The sequence below is a fragment of the Bubalus bubalis genome, chromosome 6, assembly GCF_019923935.1.
Source record: "Bubalus bubalis isolate 160015118507 breed Murrah chromosome 6, NDDB_SH_1, whole genome shotgun sequence".
NCBI classification, from domain to species: Eukaryota; Metazoa; Chordata; class Mammalia; order Artiodactyla; family Bovidae; genus Bubalus; species Bubalus bubalis.
The window spans coordinates 51,343,230-51,361,748 of NC_059162.1; the positions used below are offsets into that span (position 1 = coordinate 51,343,230).

The following is an 18,519-nucleotide window of genomic DNA, read 5'->3' on the forward strand; positions in this document are numbered from 1 at the left end:
CATTTTGGAAACTTGTTTCAGTTTTACATGTGTGAGTGTACTGGGTTATAATATAAAAAGAACTTGCTCTGGGTCAGTCAAAAAAGTTTGAAAAACACAGCGAAAATTGTGCCAATATATTCCCTTTCCAGGAATGGAGTACTTCTTTCCTACATCCTTGTTAAAATAGTACAAATTTCCTTTATTTTGCTCCCTACTAAAATGTATTGATAGAATATGGTCTGACACTGTAATTTTTTAAAAAAATGTATTTATTTGGTTGCACTGGGTCTTAGTTGCAGCATGTGGGATCTAGTTTCCTGACCAGTGATTGAACCTGGGTCCCCTGCATTGGGAGCATGGAGTCGTAGCCATTGGACCACCAGGGAAGTTGAGACCTGTAATTTTAATGTCCATTTCTCTTAAATGAAGTTAAGCTGTTCATCAAATAAGAGGCAACTGTATTTGCTTTGTGAACTACCTAATCTTATCCTACATTTAGCTATTTTTAAAAAATCAACCAGTAAAAGAAAAATTAGAGTAAGAGTATGATATAAACGGTCTTTTGCCTTTTGATTTTGTAGAGGATGAGATGGTTGGATGGCATCACCAACTCAATGGACATGACTTTGAGTAAACTCAGGGGGTTGGTGATGGACAGGGAGGCCTGGCGAGCTGCAGTCCATGGGGTTGCAAAGAGTCAGACATGACTGAGAGACATAACTGAACTGATGATAATTTTTAATATATAGAAATTTTGCATTTTTATGGAACTGAATTATTTTACGACTTCTAAATTTTGTATCCTCACTGCCCTGATGAGGTTATAAACTAATTCTTCCAGGGCTTACTGTAGTATTTTAATGGCCTCATTTTCTTTACTTTCAAATCTTTGATCCATTTGGAATGTATACCGGCATACCAGGATGTGATATATAGATCCAGCTTTTTTGCAGCAAAATTCCTGGTTGTTGTCCTAACATCATATACTGAAAAAACACTATGACTCATACTATTTAATTCTTTTGATACTGTGTCAATTAAATAGCCTTCAGTTATCCTTTGGTCTTGGGACTAACAAAATTTTATATATGTATACATACACACACACACACACACACACACACCCCCCTTCAGTTTTACTCCAGTAACTATTTTTGTTTCAATTTTCTATATTTAAGAATGATTCATAATTTGCTTTTTTAAAAAAAGGCTTAAACAAAACATCTGAAACAGAAAATTTAATCATGCTTTGAAATAGCTCAAGTAGTCAGAAGCCCTAACACCTTTCTCCTTCTACTCACTTCTCTACCCTGCTGTCTCTTCCTCCCCAAAGCAATAGTTTGTACTTGGTAGGACGGAGCAGCCGTTTCTTACTGAACTGCAACACAGTGACCAAGAAGAAGTCCCTCATATTAAAATTTAAAAAAATTCTCCATAAATAGTCCAACCTCCATTGGTATAGGACAGTGTTTGGCATATTACTGATGGAGTAATGTCCCTGCCATTGAACTGTATTAGAGCCAAAGAAAAGAAAACCGCTCAACCTTTCATTTTTTTTGGATAACATATTTTAAATTTTAATTTGAAAAAATTAAAAATATTCTATTTTATTTAAAAAAGCAAATATATTTTATCTATATAATAAAATATGAAGATTACATTAAGGTTTGAATATCCACAAAGAAAGACAAAAGTTTACATTTTCATTGTAATCACCGTGATGTCAAAAGGCTTTTAATCATATGGAATGTTTGGTTGTTCTGATGCTCATTTTTATATGCCTTAAAAGGAAAAATCAAGGATTTACAAAGCATACAAGAAACTGATTAGAGCTATAAAACCAAAATAAAATATTGTATGAGAGGGAGAGGCATAGTATGAAGAGCTTATTCTTCAAATATACTTAACACTTGTTTAAAAAAAAAACTTCTTGAGACAGTCAGTTAAGATCCCTCCCAATCTGGCCTTAGCCTCTCCCCAGACTCATCTTCTTTCATTATTTTAGTTACAACAGAATATTGGCACTGCTTGGTCTCCAGGGCCCTGGTCACATTTTAAAATTCTGTCAGGAATGCCCTAACATACTTTTTAATTTTGAAATTGTCTTCTATCTTCAGGTTCATCTCATGTTACTTCTATCCTTCTAATCAGAATCAATTGTTTTTTTACTTCTGTGATTCCATGTATATACCTGAATTATAAACTATACTTATTCATTTATTTACCTATCAATATATACCAAGTACCTACAATGTGCTAGGCATTACCCTAAGGCTGGCGCTACAAAGGTAAATAAGACTCACATGGAACTTAATGTTCGTATTCATCATAGTCTAACTTGTACTTTGCATCATTATTTAAGTGCCTATTCTTCCAGAGATTTGTGAGTTCCTTGAAGTCAGGGCCCACACTTCCAAAAAAAGCTTCTTTGCCCATGTTGAACATCTATTATATTACCTTTTGAATGGCAGCAATTGGTTTTAATACCTGGCTTTGTCATTTACCGACACTGTGAATGTGAATAAAGCATTAACCTTTCTGATTCGTTTTTTCATATACAAAATGGAGGTAATAGTACCTATGTTATACATAATTTCAAAAAATAAAAAGTATACTATGAACCACAGAGGTCCTTTAAAAATCCACTAAATAATAATAATAGTTGCAATAGTAATAAATGACATTTTTACTTCTATTGAACTGAATTACAACTGGGCCATTTATTCGCCTTCATGAATAGAGATTAACTATTCAATGACTAAAGAAACTAATACAAAATCAGTCAGTTCAATTCAGTTGCTCAGTTGTGTCACACTCTTTGCAGCCCCATGGACTGCAGCATGACAGGCTTCCCCGTCCATCACCAACTCCTAGAGCTTGCTCAAGTCAAACTCATGTCCATCGAGCTGGTGATGCCATCCAACCATCTCATCCTCTGTCGTCCCCTTCTCCTGTCTTCAATCTTTCCTATCATCAGAGTCTTTTCCAGTGAGTCAGTTCTTTGCATCAGGTGGCCAAGTATTGGAGCTTCAGCTTCAGCATCAGTCCTTCCAATGAATATTCAGGACTGATTTCCTTTAGGATGTACTGGTTGGATCTCCTTGCTGTCCAAGGGACTCTCAAGAGTCTTCTCCAACGCCACAGTTCAAAAGCATCAATTCTTTGGTGCTCAGCTTTCTTTATAGTCCAACTCTCACATCCATACATGACTACTGGAAAAACCATAGCTTTGACTAGACGGACCTTTGTTGGCAAAGTAATGTCTCTGTTTTTTAATATGCTGTCTAGCTAGGTCATAGCTTTTCTTCCAAGGAGCAAGCATCTTTTAATTTCATGGCTGCAGTCACCATCTGCAGTGATTTTGGAGCCCCAAAATAAAGTCTGTCACTGTTTCCATTGTTTCACCGTCTATTTGCCATGAAGTGATGGGACCAGATGCCATGATCTTAGGTTTATGAATGCTGAGCTGTAAGCCAGATTTTTCACTCTCCTCTTTCACTTTCATCAAGAGGCTCTTTAGTTCTTCTTCATTTTCTGCCATAAGGGTGGTGTCATCTGCATATCTGAGGTTACTGATATTTCTCCCGGCAATCTTGATTCCAGCTTGTGTTTTATTTCCAGCCCAGCATTTTGCATTTTAACTCTGCATAGAAGTTAAATAAGCAGGGTGACAATATACAGCCTTGACATACTCCTTTCCCCATTTGGAACCAGTCTGTGCTTTTGTGTCCAGTTGCTTTTTGACCTGCACACAGATTTCTCAGGAGGCAGGTCAGGTGGTCTGGTATTCTCATCTCTTGAAGAATTTTCCACAGTTTGTTGTGACCCACACAGTCAAAAGCTTTGGTATAGCCAATAAAGCAGAAGTAGATGTTTTTCTGGAACTCTCTTGCTTTTTCAATGATCCAAAGGATGTTGGCAATTTGATCTCTGGTTCCTCTGTCTTTTCTAAATCCAGCTTGAACATCTGGAAATTCACAGTTCATGGACTGGTGAAGCCTGGCTTGCAGAATTTTGAGCATTACTTTACTAGCGTGTGAGATGAATGCAACTGTGCAGTAGTTTGAACATTCTTTGGCATTGCCTTTCTTTGGGATTGGAATGAAAACTGACCTTTTCAAGTTCTGTGGCCACTGCTGAGTTTTCCAAATTTGCTGGCATACTGAGTGCAGCACTTTCACAGCATCATGTGGGAAAAGGTAATTATAAATACTCGGTATGACCACGTGACCAGGTTCAGAAATGAGCATTGTAGTAGTTGTGATATAAACATATTGATTCCCCCCTGTTTTTTTTTTTTTGGCTGTGCTGGGTCTTCATTGCTACATGTGGGCTTCCTCTAGTTGTGGTGAGTGGGGCTGCTCTTTAGTTGTGGTGCATGGGCTCCTTATTGCAATGGCTTCTCTTGTTGCAGAGCACGGGCTCTAAGTTCTTGGGCTCAGTGGTTGCTGCTCATGGGCTCTAGAGCACAGGCGCAGTAGTTGTGGCACACAGGCTTAATTGCTGGGAAGCATGTGGAATCTTCCCAGACCAGGGATTGAATTCGTGTCCCCTGCATTGGCAGGAGGATTTTTAACCACCAGGGAAATCCTCATTTCCTCTTTTTATATGAATGTTTTTGTATATATTAACGAAGTGTTTTTGTTTTCTACCACTGTCTCATTCCCCTCCATGTTCTCAAGCCCGCTGCTTCAGGGTGACAGGGCGATGGTAGGACAGGTGAAACTGGTAAACACGGGCTCACTGCTGTGCTTCACTTGCTGTGAAGTGAGTTTTTTAGTCAGAAATGATGCTGTGTAGAATAGTACGGTGGCGAAAAAGGCAATAAGTCCATGGACAGCAGTTTTACTAGAAACACTGCCTTTTCCATGATGAAAGGCATGTAATTAATCTGCCACCTCTTGGAGAATGGTGCCACTGTTTCAGTGTTGTACCCTAAACTACCTTAGTAAGTGGAGGTCCATATTACTGAGCCAATGCCCCTTGCCCCTTTTGTTCATCAACAAATATATACTTTCTAGTGATTATGCTTCTCTGATTGAATTCTCCATTTGGTATGGAGGAACAGTCTTAAAGACAGGTTCTGAGAATTGGTTCTGGGTTATCTGGAATTGGCTCTTTCATCTTGCTTTTGTAACACAATTTTACTTTTGTATTTAAAACACTGAGAAAGTACTCATATAAAATTGAGTAAACTTTTTGATAACAAACACAAAGTATTCAGGTTATACTTACTAAAGAATGAATCAACATATTAAAACAACTTTTCTGAATCTCGGGAGGTACATTTGCAAAGCTTCTCTCAGACCAAAACCTTGCAAAGTGCTTTACAATCCACCTATTGAAAATCAAAGAATCTCAAGTTAAAGAAGTGAAAATATTTTTCATTATAATATATTCAATAACATTTTGGTTTTCAATGATATAAATTTTAAATATGTATGTTTTAACTAACCCTAACAGTTAATTTTGTGAGTGCTGTAATGGACTTAAGTATGTTTCCTTTTCTGTAAACACATATTTTAAACGCACTTTGGGTTATGTGCATGGATTTTAACGTTAAGTAACCATGGTTCAGCTAAAAAAGTCGATCCCAAGCATCTTGAGTAATATCTAAGTCAATACTTCTTCTCAATTGTTGTAACTAGTAGAGCATTAAGCTATATACATTGTGCTTAAGAAAATAGGCCAAGTCTAAAATTTCCCAGAAACTTAGGAGAATGGAAGAACAAAACCCCTAAATCAATAGTATCAGTACTACTTCAGATCACTTACTTCATGCAGTCAGCAAAAAGACTTTCCACTCCAACTGAATGAGCAATAATCAGGCATTCTAATATAGATGCCAACCTTCTGGAAACAGGCTAAAATTGACAGAAAACACTACATTTACTCTTTATGAACTTATAAGGCTAAAAGTGGTTCATAAAAATGATCTGATTTATATACCTAAACTACAGAATAAATATATGTAATACAAAAGTATTTATTCTTATAAAATTAAGTATCACTGATAACCTTTATTTTTAATAGCATTTGAGTTCTTTTAGCTGCCAGAATGCACAGTTTTTATTCTAATTTCTTTTAGCATAAATATTTTCTAGACTAAATGTAGTATAATAATTCCTAGCACACCACACTGCAACACAATCATAGGGTCTAATCTGCTTCCTAAAGTAGAAATGTAAGTACATGTGCAATTGGAGATCCTACACTGACCTCAGGCAAAATGACAGAATTTAATTAGATCATGATTATATGAACATATTTTAAAAAGTACATATACAGAAGTAATGAACTAAAACAATAAATAAATAAAATGTAGACACAAGTATTGAAAAACTCACTGTTCTTCGTATTAAATCTCAGTCAGTCAGTTTAATTCAGTTCAGTTGCTCAGTCGTGTCCAACTCTTTGTGACCCCATGGACCACAGCACGTAGGGCTTCCCTGTCCATCATCAATTCCTGGAGCTTGCTCAAACACAAGTCCATTGAGTTGGCAATGGCATCCAACCATCTCATTCTTTGTCATACCCTTCTCCTCAGCCTTCAATCCTTCCCAGCATAAGGGTCTTTTCCAATGAGTCAGCTCTTTGCATCAGGTGGCCAAAGTATTAGAGCTTCAGCTTCAGCATCAGTCCTTCCAATGAATATTCAGGACTTATTTCCTTCAGGATGGACTGGTTGGATCTCCTTGCAGTCCAAGGGACTCTCAAGAGTCTTCTCCAACACCACAGTTCAAAGGCATCAATTCTTTGGTGCTCAGCTTTCTTTATACTCCAACTCTCACATCCATACATGACTACCGGAAAAACCATAGCTTTGACTAGACGGACCTTTGTTGGCAAAGTAATGTCTCTGCTTTTGAATATGCTATCTAGGTTGGTCATAGCTTTTCTTCCAAGGGGCAAGCGTCTTTTAATTTCATGGCTGCAGTCATATCTGCAGTGATTTTGGAGCCCCCCAAAATAAAGTCTGTCCCTGTTTCCATTGTTTCCCCATCTATTAGCCATGAACTGATGGGACCATATGCCATGATCTTAGTTTTTTGAATGTTGAATTTTAGGGCAGCTTTTTCACTCTCCTCTTTCACTTTCATCAAGAGGATTTTTAGTTCTTCACTTTCTGCCATAAGGATGGTGTCATCTGAATATCTGAGGTTATTGATATTTCTCCCAGCAATCTTGATTCCAGCTTGTGCTTTATTTCCAGCACAGCATTTTGCATTTTAACTCTGCATAGAAGTTAAATAAGCAGGGTGACAATATACAGCCTTTGATGTACTCCTTTCCTGATTTGGAACCAGTCTGTTGTTCCATGTCCAGTTCTAACTGTTGCTTCCTGACCTGCATATACGTTTCTCAAGAGGCAGGTCAGGTGGTCTGGTATTCCCATCTCTTGAAGAATTTTCCACAGTTTGTTGTGATCCACATAGTCAAAGGCTTTGGCATAGTCAATAAAGCAGAAATAGATGTTTTTCTGAAACTCTCTTGCTTTTTCAGTGATTTGATCTCTGGTTCCTCTGCCTTTTCTAAATCCAGCTTGAACATCTGAAATTTCACAGTTCATGGACTGGTGAAGCCGGGCTTGGAGAATTTTGAGCATTCCTTTGCTAGTATGTGAGATATGTGCGATTGTGTGGAGTTTGAGCATTCTTTGGCATTGCCTTTCTTTGGGATTAGAATGAAAATTGACCTTTTCCAGTCCTGTAGCCACTTCTGAGTTTCCAAATTTGCTGGCATATTGAGTGCAGCCCTTTCACAGCATCATCTTTTAGGATTTGAAATAGCTCAACTGGAATTCCATCATTTCTACTAGCTTTGTTCGTAGTGATGCTTCCTAAGGCCCACTTGACTTCGCATTCCAGGATGTCTGGCTCTAGGTGAGTGATCACACCATTATGGTTATCTGGGTCATGAAGGTCTTTTTTGTGTAGTTCTTCTGTGTATTCCTGCTACCTCTCCTTAATACCTTCTGCTTCTGTTGGGTTGTGTATCATTTCTGTCCTTTATTGTGCCCATCTTTGTATGAAATGTTTGCTTGGTATCTCTAATTTTCTTGAAGAGATCTCTAGTCTTTCTCATCCTATTGTTTTCCTCTATTTGTTTACAATGATCACTGACTAAGGCTTTCTTATCTCTCCTTGCTATTCTTTGGAACTCTGCATTCAAATGGGTATATCTTTCCCTTTCTCCTTGCCTTTGGCTTCTCTTCTTTTCATAGCTATTTGTAAGGCCTCCTCAGACAACCATTTTGCCTTTTTGCATTTCTTTTGCTTGGGGATGGTCTTGATCACTGCCTCCTGTACAATGTCACAAACCTCCGTCCATAGTTCTTCTATGTAGAAAGAAGATACTCTATCAGATCTAACCCCTTGCATCTATTTGGCACTTCCATTGTATAATTGTAAGGGATTTAATTTAAGTCACAGTTGAATGGTAAGCCTTAATATGTGCTACATACTGCCTGTGCCATGTATTTTCAGGTTTTGGACTATGTTCCTAGGCACATCTATTGCCCTATTGGGGTGAATACAATTCAGTTTCTCTTTGTACGCATTCACTAGTTGTGATCTGAATTTATACACTTAATGAAGACCAGCAATCAGCCAATTTGTATATGTAGTATCTAAATATGTACTTCTGAAGATACTGTGCACTCAGAGAAGGGCAAAAGCTTCTTCAGAAATGCCTCCACCATCAGTTCAGTTCCAACTCTTTGCAACCCCAAGGACTGCAGCACAATAGGCTTTCCTGTCCATCACCAGCTCCCGGAGCTTGCTCAAACTCATGTCCATTGAGTTGGTGATGCCGTCCAACCATCTCATCCTCTGTTGTCCCCTTCTCCTCCTGCCCTCAATCTTTCCCAGCATCAGGGTCTTTGCAAATGAGTCAGTTCTTCACATGCAGTGGCCAAAGTACTGGAGCTTCAGATTCAGCATCAGTCCTTCCAATGAATATTCAAGACTGATTTCCTTTAGGATGGACTGGTTTTATCTCCTTGCAGTCCAAGGGACTCTCAAGAGTCTTCTCCAACACCACAGTTCAAAAGCATCAATTCTTTGGCGCTCAGCTTTGTTTATGGTCCAGCTCTCACACCCATACATGACTACTGGAAAAACCATAGCTTTGACTATACGGACCTTTGTTGGCAAAGTAATATCTCTGCTTTTTAATATGCTGTCTAGGTTGGTCATAGCTTTTCTTCCAAGGAGCAAGTGTCTTTTAGTTTCATGGCTGTCGTCACCATCTGCAGTGATTTTGGAGCCCCAAAAAATAAAGCCTGTCACTGTTTCCATTGTTTCTCCATCTATTTGCCACGAACTGATGGGACCAGATGCCATGATCTTAGTTTTTTGAATTTTAGGCCAGCTTTTTCACTCTCCTCTTTCACTTTCATCAAGAGGCTCCTCAGTTCCTCTTTGCTTTTTGCCATAAGGGTGGTGTCATCTGCATATCTGAGGTTATTGATATTTCTCCTGGCAATCTTGATTTCAGCTTGTACTTCATCCAGCCCAGCATTTTACATGATGTACTCTGCATATAAGTTAAATAAGCAGTGTGACAATATACAGCCTTGATGTACTCCTTTCTGATATGGAACCAGTCTGTTGTTCCATGTCCAGTTCTAACTGTTGGTTCTTTATCTGTGTACAGATTTCTCAGGAGGCAGGTCTGGTGGTCTGATATTCCCATCTCTTGAAGAATTTTCCACAGTTTGTTATGATCCACATAGTCAAAAGCTTTGGCATAGTCAATAAAGCAGAAGTAGATGCTTTTCTGGAACTCTCTTGCTTTTTCTATGATCCAACAGATGTTGGAAATCCATAAAATTCCATAATTTCCATAATATTCCATAAAAAATATTAAACTGCAAAATAATTTGCTGCTTAAATGTAATGGCTGGCAAACCAGCTTGTGCACCAAAATTAGTCCATCACTCTTTTTGTGAATAAAGTTTTATTGGAACACTGCTATGCTGTTCCATTTACAGACGGTCCATATCTGCTCTTGGTCTACAACAGAAAGCCGAGTAGCTGTGATGGAGGCTGTATGGCCCATAAACCCTAGAATACTAATTATCTAGCCTTTTACAGCAAAAGTTTACTGATCCCTGACTTAAAGGGATAACTTTAGCTTTCTAAGAATTTTACTTATATGGAAATGCTGATTTCCTAAGTATTTTTGTAATAGGATGACAGGTCTTACAGTCGTTTTCAAAACCTGCTTATAAAGTTTGGGAGGACATCTATTTAAATCATAACCTAAAATATATATGTAAATCAGTGGCAAATAGCATGTAATGTAAAACCCACTATAATCATATAAATGAAGTTCTAAAATTTAGTTGAATAATGGCAAGATTGTGACGTTAATGAAATGACTGAAGCTAGCTTGCCAAGAGTTCTGGGGCTAGTTCACCACCACATTATACCCCAACATATATTACTGTGGGATGAGCTATTATAGATTTACTATATTTAAGTCACTGCCAAGAAACTGTATCATTGAGATCTAGAAGTTAAAAATTATATATTCAAAAATATATATTTATTAAAATATATATTGTCAAGGTAGTAAAGCAAACAATTTCAAGATCAGATCAATAAAAAGTTTGTTCTTAAATATCTGTTACTACAGTAATATAGACTATATTAAAATATAATAAAAAAGTTTTCAACAAAACACCATATTGATAATTCAAAAGAATTTCACCTTCTGTTCTTTTAATGACAACAAATATGTTGTATTTTTTAAAATTAAGTGGAATTTTTAAAGTAAAATATAGGAGGCTGCACGTAACCTATGTATACTCTTGAACATACTAAAAAGTAGAAGCAATGGTCCAAGGACAATCCATAATAGAGACTGGTCTTAAAATGTTTCATGTAACTGGTTTATTGAGGAATCTCAGTTTAAAGCAGATACTAACATAAAACTTTTTATCCCCAGTTAGTGCTATCAACCAAGCTGTGTCAAATTCACTTTTTTTCCATCCTTTAATGATTATAGGCGCATTCCTGTACCTTCTGGTTACTTTTGGTATTTAAAAACAATATGGTACTATTTTAACACCTATTTCACACTTAATTTAAATCTTTTGTTCCCCATCACTGACTACACTTTTAGTTGGGGAGATCTGGAATGCAAAGTAGAGCATGATCCCTTGCTCTGCCATTTAGTGGGTCTAACTCCTTTGGAATAGGGCTGTGGATGGGTATGGTCACTTTAAGTAACTAACCAGTGACCAGCAGGGTAATAGGAAGATGTCCTTGAATGCTCTAATCCAGATGTTGGTGGCCTTTGCTAGTGTGGTGGCTCATTAAGTGACAGACCGAAGTTCTCCCCAGCCTCTCGGTGGACGAAGGAACCTTCTAGGATTCATGATGCTCAATGCCTCCCTACATGGGACACAGTGTTATTTGACCCTGTATCAGCCTCTTCTAATCTTCACTGAACCACTAAGGTCCTTTTCTTTTCTTGCATACCATGTATACTTGGGGTATGGAATGGACTTTTATTTTTTTTCTGTCTATGACAATAACCACTGTCTCTAGTCACTGGGGTAGTACTGGCTTCTCCAGCAAGCCTCCTCCTCCTTTTAGAAATCTCCATATTCAAGTATACTCTCACTGGTTCCTGAGATATACTCTAGGCTCTTCCAAAAAATCTCTTAGTATTTTCTTCTTTGATAGAAGTCCCAGAGTGGTCTGGTTATACAGATGTCCATGGTAGATGTCCATCTCAGGGCTGAGAGGACACTATATCCTCATTGCAAATATCCCTATTTTTAATGTTTATCTGGGATAGTCTTGGATCTCCCTGCTAACTTTCACTTGGCAGGGAAGATGAGGAAAAAAGATGAAAGAGAAGGAAAAGTCTTTTTACTAGGATTCTTTACTTTCTACAGTGCTGAGGATACCACAGACTATGCCCCTTCTTCTAGTTCCCTTCCTTATAAAAGTTGGAATGAACGGTAACTGATTAAAGGCTTAATAAAGGTTACCTGAGGAGTTTAACTGTTTCTCAGTAAAACGGGAAGGGTTGGTAGTGGTGGTAGACTCAGTTTATGCCTCTGTTTTAACCCATAGGGTGATATCTCAGATACAACTTATAAAGAGATAGGAAAAGTCCTACCCAACATAAAAATCTAAATTTAAATATGCTTAAAATTATTAAAATTACCTCATTACAATGCATATTGTTGGTTCAAGTATCCAATAAGAGGGGACTATTTATGTAAACAACCCTTTTAATACTTGTTTTTTGATGATTATAAACATAATACATGACCATTGTTTACAAAGAAAAGAATAAGAAAATTAAAAATAAGAGAAAATTAATGTACAAATGGCTTTGAAATAAATAGTACAATACCTTTCTTTAGACAACAAATTTAAGTTTGCATAAACTAAAATTAAAAAGTCAGTATTCATATAGCACCTGGAGAAGTAGAAGAGAACTATATCCCACTCCAAGTACATGCTATCAAGAGAAGTGGTAGGAAGGAGGAGTTTTCCTTCAGGGGAAAAAACTGATGAAGCACTGTGGTGCCCTTTGATAAATGGAGAAAGTAACCCTAGTTGCCAGCTTCCTTTCTCTCAGTTCCAAACCCTAACTAACAGAGTTCCAACTGTGTACTCCACTTCTGAATTATATAGGATATTGCCATATCCTTTCAGTAAACCCCCACCTCAGTTTTATCTTATTTAAAATGATCTGAATTGATTTGTTTTCTACAAGCACATCCTAAGAGTTATTTCTCAGTAGAGTTACCATTAGCTAAAATGACAATACTAACAGAGTTAAGAATCTAGGAGGTAATAATAGATTACTTTAGGTACTAGGTAAAAGATTTCTGAGACTCAATAGTTACCTTCTGAAAGAAATTACAGTAATCTCTTCTTAAAATATAGATTGCTACTTCTTTTAATCCTTCTAGTCCATACATATCAGCCATATTGAGTATCTGACTAAAATAAAAATAGATGCACTGTTAATTCTTCAATTTAAATACCAAGGCATAATACACAATACTTTCTTAATGATAAATAGTTCATTTAGAGAAAATAATAATCTTAACTATTTTAATTCTAACTTTCTGCCCTACATAGTACTCTTTACAGGTTATAAAAAGCACATAGGTCAAAAGTTGAAAGCACTGTAACTTGATTTGATTTGTGGAGAATAACACAAAGTAAATTTGGAGATGTTTTACAACTTCCCCTCATATTCTCAGTGATATATACAACAAGGCCCAGGAAACTGCTTCAAAGGCTATAAAAGTTACAACTCTTCACAATAAATAAAAATTTAGGGGGAGGGCAGCTAATTGATGTTTATCATATTGAAAATGCCTACAGAGTACAATGAGATTAGAGGTGGCATCCAATGACTCAGAGGGTTTCTATTGCTTCTTTCAATTGGCAAGTATTTCTAAGTACCACACATATACTAGGTACTTAGGAAACCTACAAGTCTCAATTCCATGATAAAGTTTCATACAGGTTTCCAGGGGCAAAACTTCAGTACTTAATTCCTGTGACTCAGGATACTTTCACCCTCAAATCATATTCATTCAGTTTATAACTAAAGGAACTAATAAATATTTAAAATTAAAAGAGCAGCCTTCATTTGAGTGATGTTAGAATAGCAATAAAAGGAGAGAACATCCCAAAAATTAGACGAGCAAGATATATTTCACTCTCTAGTAGGATTTCAGCAGCTTAGACGATGGCATGTCGCCATAGAGTACTAAAGAACCATACCATTGTTGATCTTTAGGATGGATGCCTATATTCTCAAATTACTTTTAGGGTTTTTTTCTTTTGACATCCTAAAATTTAAAAATAAAGTAGCAAAAAAATTTATAAAATTCCAAATTTGACTAAAGTTGAATTAACTTTATAAAAATCTGTCATTTATTTTCCAAAACAAATATTAAGTTTTTCAAACACAGCAGCAATTAGTCACTTAGTCGTGTTCGACTCTTTGGGACCCCATGGACTGTAGCCTGCCAGGCTCCTCTGTCCATGGGATTCTCCAGGCAAGAATACTGGAGTGGGTGGCCATTTCCTTCTATTTAAGTCTAATAAAGACTTTTCTTAATCTTATTACTGTGAAATGCTAGATCATCTTTTCTTCTAAATAAGGTGACTTACTGTTTTTAGATATTGCCAAAATATGTACAACATACAGCAAAATAAATAATAAAAGTGAAACTTCTACTTCACTGACACTTTTAAACAAAGCTCAATAAAGCAGAAGCCACAAAATATCAATATTTTTATATTTAAAATCATTAAAAAATAATACCTACCCAACATTAGCTTTGACTGGAAAGTCCAAAGTTCCTCCGTATATAAAGTGCATCATAACATTCATTTCTATATGGCTTATACTGAAAAATAAAAGAAAACTAAACTCAAATCCAGAAATAATTAAGGTTTAACTGATATCAATGATACATTCTCTTTTCCCATAAATTTTCAGTCAAGATAAAGTTCTAATCTCATTTTTATCTGAAGAATACAATTTTCAAATAACATCCATGAGGTATGCCATTAATTTAAAAATGAAGTTATAAAAAAAATAAATAAAAATGAAGTTATAACTGCAGCTATGGGTTTTTATATATTGTAAAATGTTATTCAGTTCACTTCAGCTCAGTCACTCAGTCGTGTCCGACTCTTTGCGACCCCATGAATCGCAGCACGCCAGGCCTCCCTGTCCATCACCAACTCCCGGAGTTCACCCAAACTCATGTGCATTGAGTTGGTGATGCCATCCAGCCATCTCATCCTCTGTCATCCCCTTCTCCTCCTGCCCCCAATCCCTCCCAGCATCAGGGTCTTTTCCAATGAGTCAACTCTTCGCATGAGGTGGCCAAAGTACTGGAGTTTCAGCCTCAGCATCAGTCCTTCCAATGAACACCCAGGGCTGGTTTCCTTTAGGATGGACTGGTTGGATCTCCTTGCAGTCCAAGGGACTCGCAAGAGTCTTCTCCAGCACCACAGTTCAAAAGCATTAATTCTTCGGTGCTCAGCTTTCTTCACAGTCCAACTCTCACATCCATACATGACCACTGGAAAAACCATAGCCTTGACTAGACGGACCTTTGTTGGCAAAGTAATGTCTCTGCTTTTTAATATGCTCTCTAGGTTGGTCATAAGTTTCCTTCCAAGGAGTAAGCGTCTTTTAATTTCATGGCTGTAATCACCATCTGCAGTGATTTTGGAGCCCCCCAAAAATAAAGTGTAACACTGTTTCCACTGTTTTCCCATCTATTTGTCATGAAGTGATGGGACCAGATGCCATGATCTTCGTTTTCTGAATGTTGAGCTTTAAGCCAACTTTTTCACTCTCCTCTTTCACTTTCATCAAGAGGCTTTTTAGTTCCTCTTCACTTTCTGCCATAAGGGTGATTAGTATATGATAAAATAATTAATTTTTTGTTGGGCATCTTCCATGATAGACAAAGTTAGAAAGGACTTTAGAGGTCATAGTTCAACCTCTGGCTCCTTAAGAAATCCTCTTCAGCATCTTTGAAAAATGGCCTCTCATTTTGCTTAAAGCCTGGGATGGACAACTATTCCATTCACTAGAAAGATTCGTGCTGTGCCATACATGTTTCTTAATTTGTAATACCTATCCAGTGCTGTAGCTCTGCCAACATCCTCATATTACAGATTTAAAAGACATGACTTAAAGAAGTAGTCTGAAGTGATAAGCTTTATGTTTCATGGACTACTAGATCTCAGACTCTCAAGTCATGACTTCTTCTCCCAGCACCCCAGATTCAGTCTTCTATTACTCTTATATTTTGTTCATAGCACTGTTACAGGACTTCTTGCATCCTGGCCCTCCCCTATTTCTCTGTATCAAGGAAGATTAATTATCTGGTTGGTGGACAACAACCACTGGTTGTTGATCATGAGGAACTTGTTGTTGTTCATTTGCTTAGTAGTGTCCAACTCTTTGCAACCCTTGGCTTGCAGCATCCCAGGCTTCCCTATCTTTCACTATTTCCTAGGGCTTGCTCAAACTCATGTCTATTGAGTCGGTGATGCCATCCAACCATCTCCTCCTTCATCATCCCCTTCTCCTCCTGCCTTCAGTCTTTCCCAGCATCGGGATCTTTTCTAATGAGTTGGCTCTTCTCATCAGGTGGCCAAAGTATTGGAGCTTCAGCATCAGTCCTTCTAATGAATATTCAGGATTGATTTCTTTTAGGATTGACTGGTTTGATCTCCTTGCAGTCCAAGGGACTCTCAAGAGTCTTCTCCAACACCATGGTTCAAAAGCATCAATTTTTGGTGCTCAGCTTTCTAGATGAGAGGTAAACTGATTTCTCCTTTTTTTGCTGCTGAACCAGCGGTAAGAGGTGGTGAGAGAGAAGCGTACTGCTATCCAGATTCAGGCTTTCTCTCAAGTGGGCTGTCTTAGAGTAGACATAGCAAGCAAATCAACTTTGGCTTTTGCGTAAAATCACATTTTACTGCCTTATCAAAAATTAAGGAAATGTTTTCTAATTTCACCTGCTGATTCTTTTGTCTTATTGTGAGCAGGAAGAAAGTATACTATTTATTGGGCCCCCCTCAGAACTCCAACAGATAGCTAAGATGGATAGCAGATACCCTTCTTCCCATCACCTCTTTCCACAGATTCAGCAGAAAAGAAAGGAGAAAAGAAATCAAATTACCTCTCATCATCAAATTAACCATCAGGTCAGAGTTCATCCTGACCAATGCCCAGTGGTTACTAGATAATTCACTCTTCTTGGTACAGAGGAATAGAAGGCAGGACAAGATGCAAGGAGTCCTGTAACAGTGCTATGAACAAAACAGAAATAACAAAAAGAAGACTGAAGAATAATCTAGATTATTCTTAATCTTAATCCTCTCTCTCATTATATCCTATCATTTTATACCTTCAAATGTTTTTTTAATTCAGCCTCTGCCGTCTGTTGCTGTCGTTGTTTAGTCACTAAGTCGTGTCTGACTCTTGTGATCCACGGTCTGTACTCTGTCCATTGGATTTCCCAGGCAAGAATACTGGTGTGTGCTAAGTCACTTCAGTCATGTCTGACTCTTTGAGACCCTATGGACTGTAGCCTGCCAGGCTCCTCTGTCTAAGGGATCTTCTGGCAAGAATACGGGAGTGGATTGCCATGCCCTCCTCCAGGGGATCTTCCTGACCCAGGGTTGGCACCCAGGACTCCTGTGGCTCCTGTATTGCAGGCAGATTCTTAATCAATGAGCCACCTAAGAATACTGGAGTAGGTTGCTATTTCCTTCTCCAGGGGATCTTGCAACCCAGGAATCAAACCCTTGTCTCCTGCATTGACAGGCAGATTCTTTACCATTGAGCCACCAGGGAAGCCCTTTTGCTATATATTTCCCCCTTTTATTGCCCCAGTTTAGCCTCTCAGTTTCTTTCATCTGTACTATACTTCATCATAGTACTCTGAGGGCTTCTTGCCTGAAATTACCTCCTCACATCCCATTTCACACATTGCAATCAGAGTGACTTTGCTAAAATGTAAATCTGATACAGTCCCTGACTTCTAAAACCCTTTAGCAATTCTCCATAGGACCTAGGAAAAAAAGCCCAAATTCCTTAGCTTGGCATAGAATGTTCTTTATTATATGATCTCTGGTTTCTCTAGCAGCTGTTCCAGGATAAGCAAACTACCATTTCCTATACCTGAACGACTTACAGTTCCTTATACATCCATTCCTTATCACATACTGTTCACTCTGCTTAAAATTCTCTCCCTCTCTATTTATTTCATCTTTTAGATACAAGACACATGGCTCTTTACCTCTGATTGTTTGCTTAACACTCCCAAGGGGGGAAAAAAAGGAAATCACTGAATGTTAAACATAAATAATAACTAACATTTATTGAGCATTTATTATGATTTAGTCACTGAGCTAATAAGCATTTTCAATGCAATTAGCTCATTTAATTGTAACAACTCAATGGGAGGTTATTATTATTAGTCTCATCTTACAAATGAAAAAACTGAAATTAAGTAACTTGCCCATGGAGGTGGGTGCTGGGAAAAAAATAAATTGCCCAATGTCAAATGGCTAGTGATGCACTGGAATTTAAATCCAGGCAAACTGCACTGGAATTTGGAATTTAAATCCATACTCCAATGCCTGGGCTCTTAAGCAGTATAATACACCCCCCCACACACACTTCCATTATCACATTTATCAAACTGACTTATAATATCTTTGTTTACATATTTGTTTCTCCTTCTAAACTGAATTCTGTGTGGGCAGGATTTGTGTCTTCTTTACCCTTGCATCTCTAGTAGAAGCACAATGTCAGCATTGATTCAATATCCCCAGGATCAAAATTTCCTTTCCCTGCATAATACTGGAGCTCTGCATGGAAGCAGGCTGGGGACAGTGCTGATAAAGACATTCACAGTTTGTTAAGCACAGTATCTAATGTCTGCTAAAGGGAGACAAGGAGAAAGGCAAGAAGAAAAGAAAGGGAGTTCCACAGGGTAGGACTCAGAAA

The 18,519-nt window shown here is 37.6% G+C and overlaps 1 protein-coding gene across 10 annotated transcripts in view; it reads right to left on the reverse strand.

Moving 5' to 3' along the window:
- The window catches only part of BTBD8 (BTB domain containing 8), an 86,750-nt gene that overhangs the window by 23,180 nt on the left and 45,051 nt on the right, over nt 1-18,519 (reverse strand). For 8 of the 10 annotated variants that reach the window (XM_044944703.2, XM_006054469.4, XM_044944702.2 and 5 more), the window contains 4 exons: nt 14,303-14,383; nt 12,860-12,956; nt 5,758-5,846; nt 5,218-5,320 (listed from right to left, as the gene is read on the reverse strand). In XM_044944703.2, coding sequence (XP_044800638.2) covers nt 5,218-5,320; nt 5,758-5,846; nt 12,860-12,956; nt 14,303-14,383 — 370 coding nt within the window. Of the gene's footprint in view, nt 1-5,217; nt 5,321-5,757; nt 5,847-12,859; nt 12,957-14,302; nt 14,384-16,684; nt 16,815-18,519 lie in introns of those variants that run through there. The other 2 variants (XM_025288277.3, XM_006054470.4) reach the window with 2 other exon arrangements.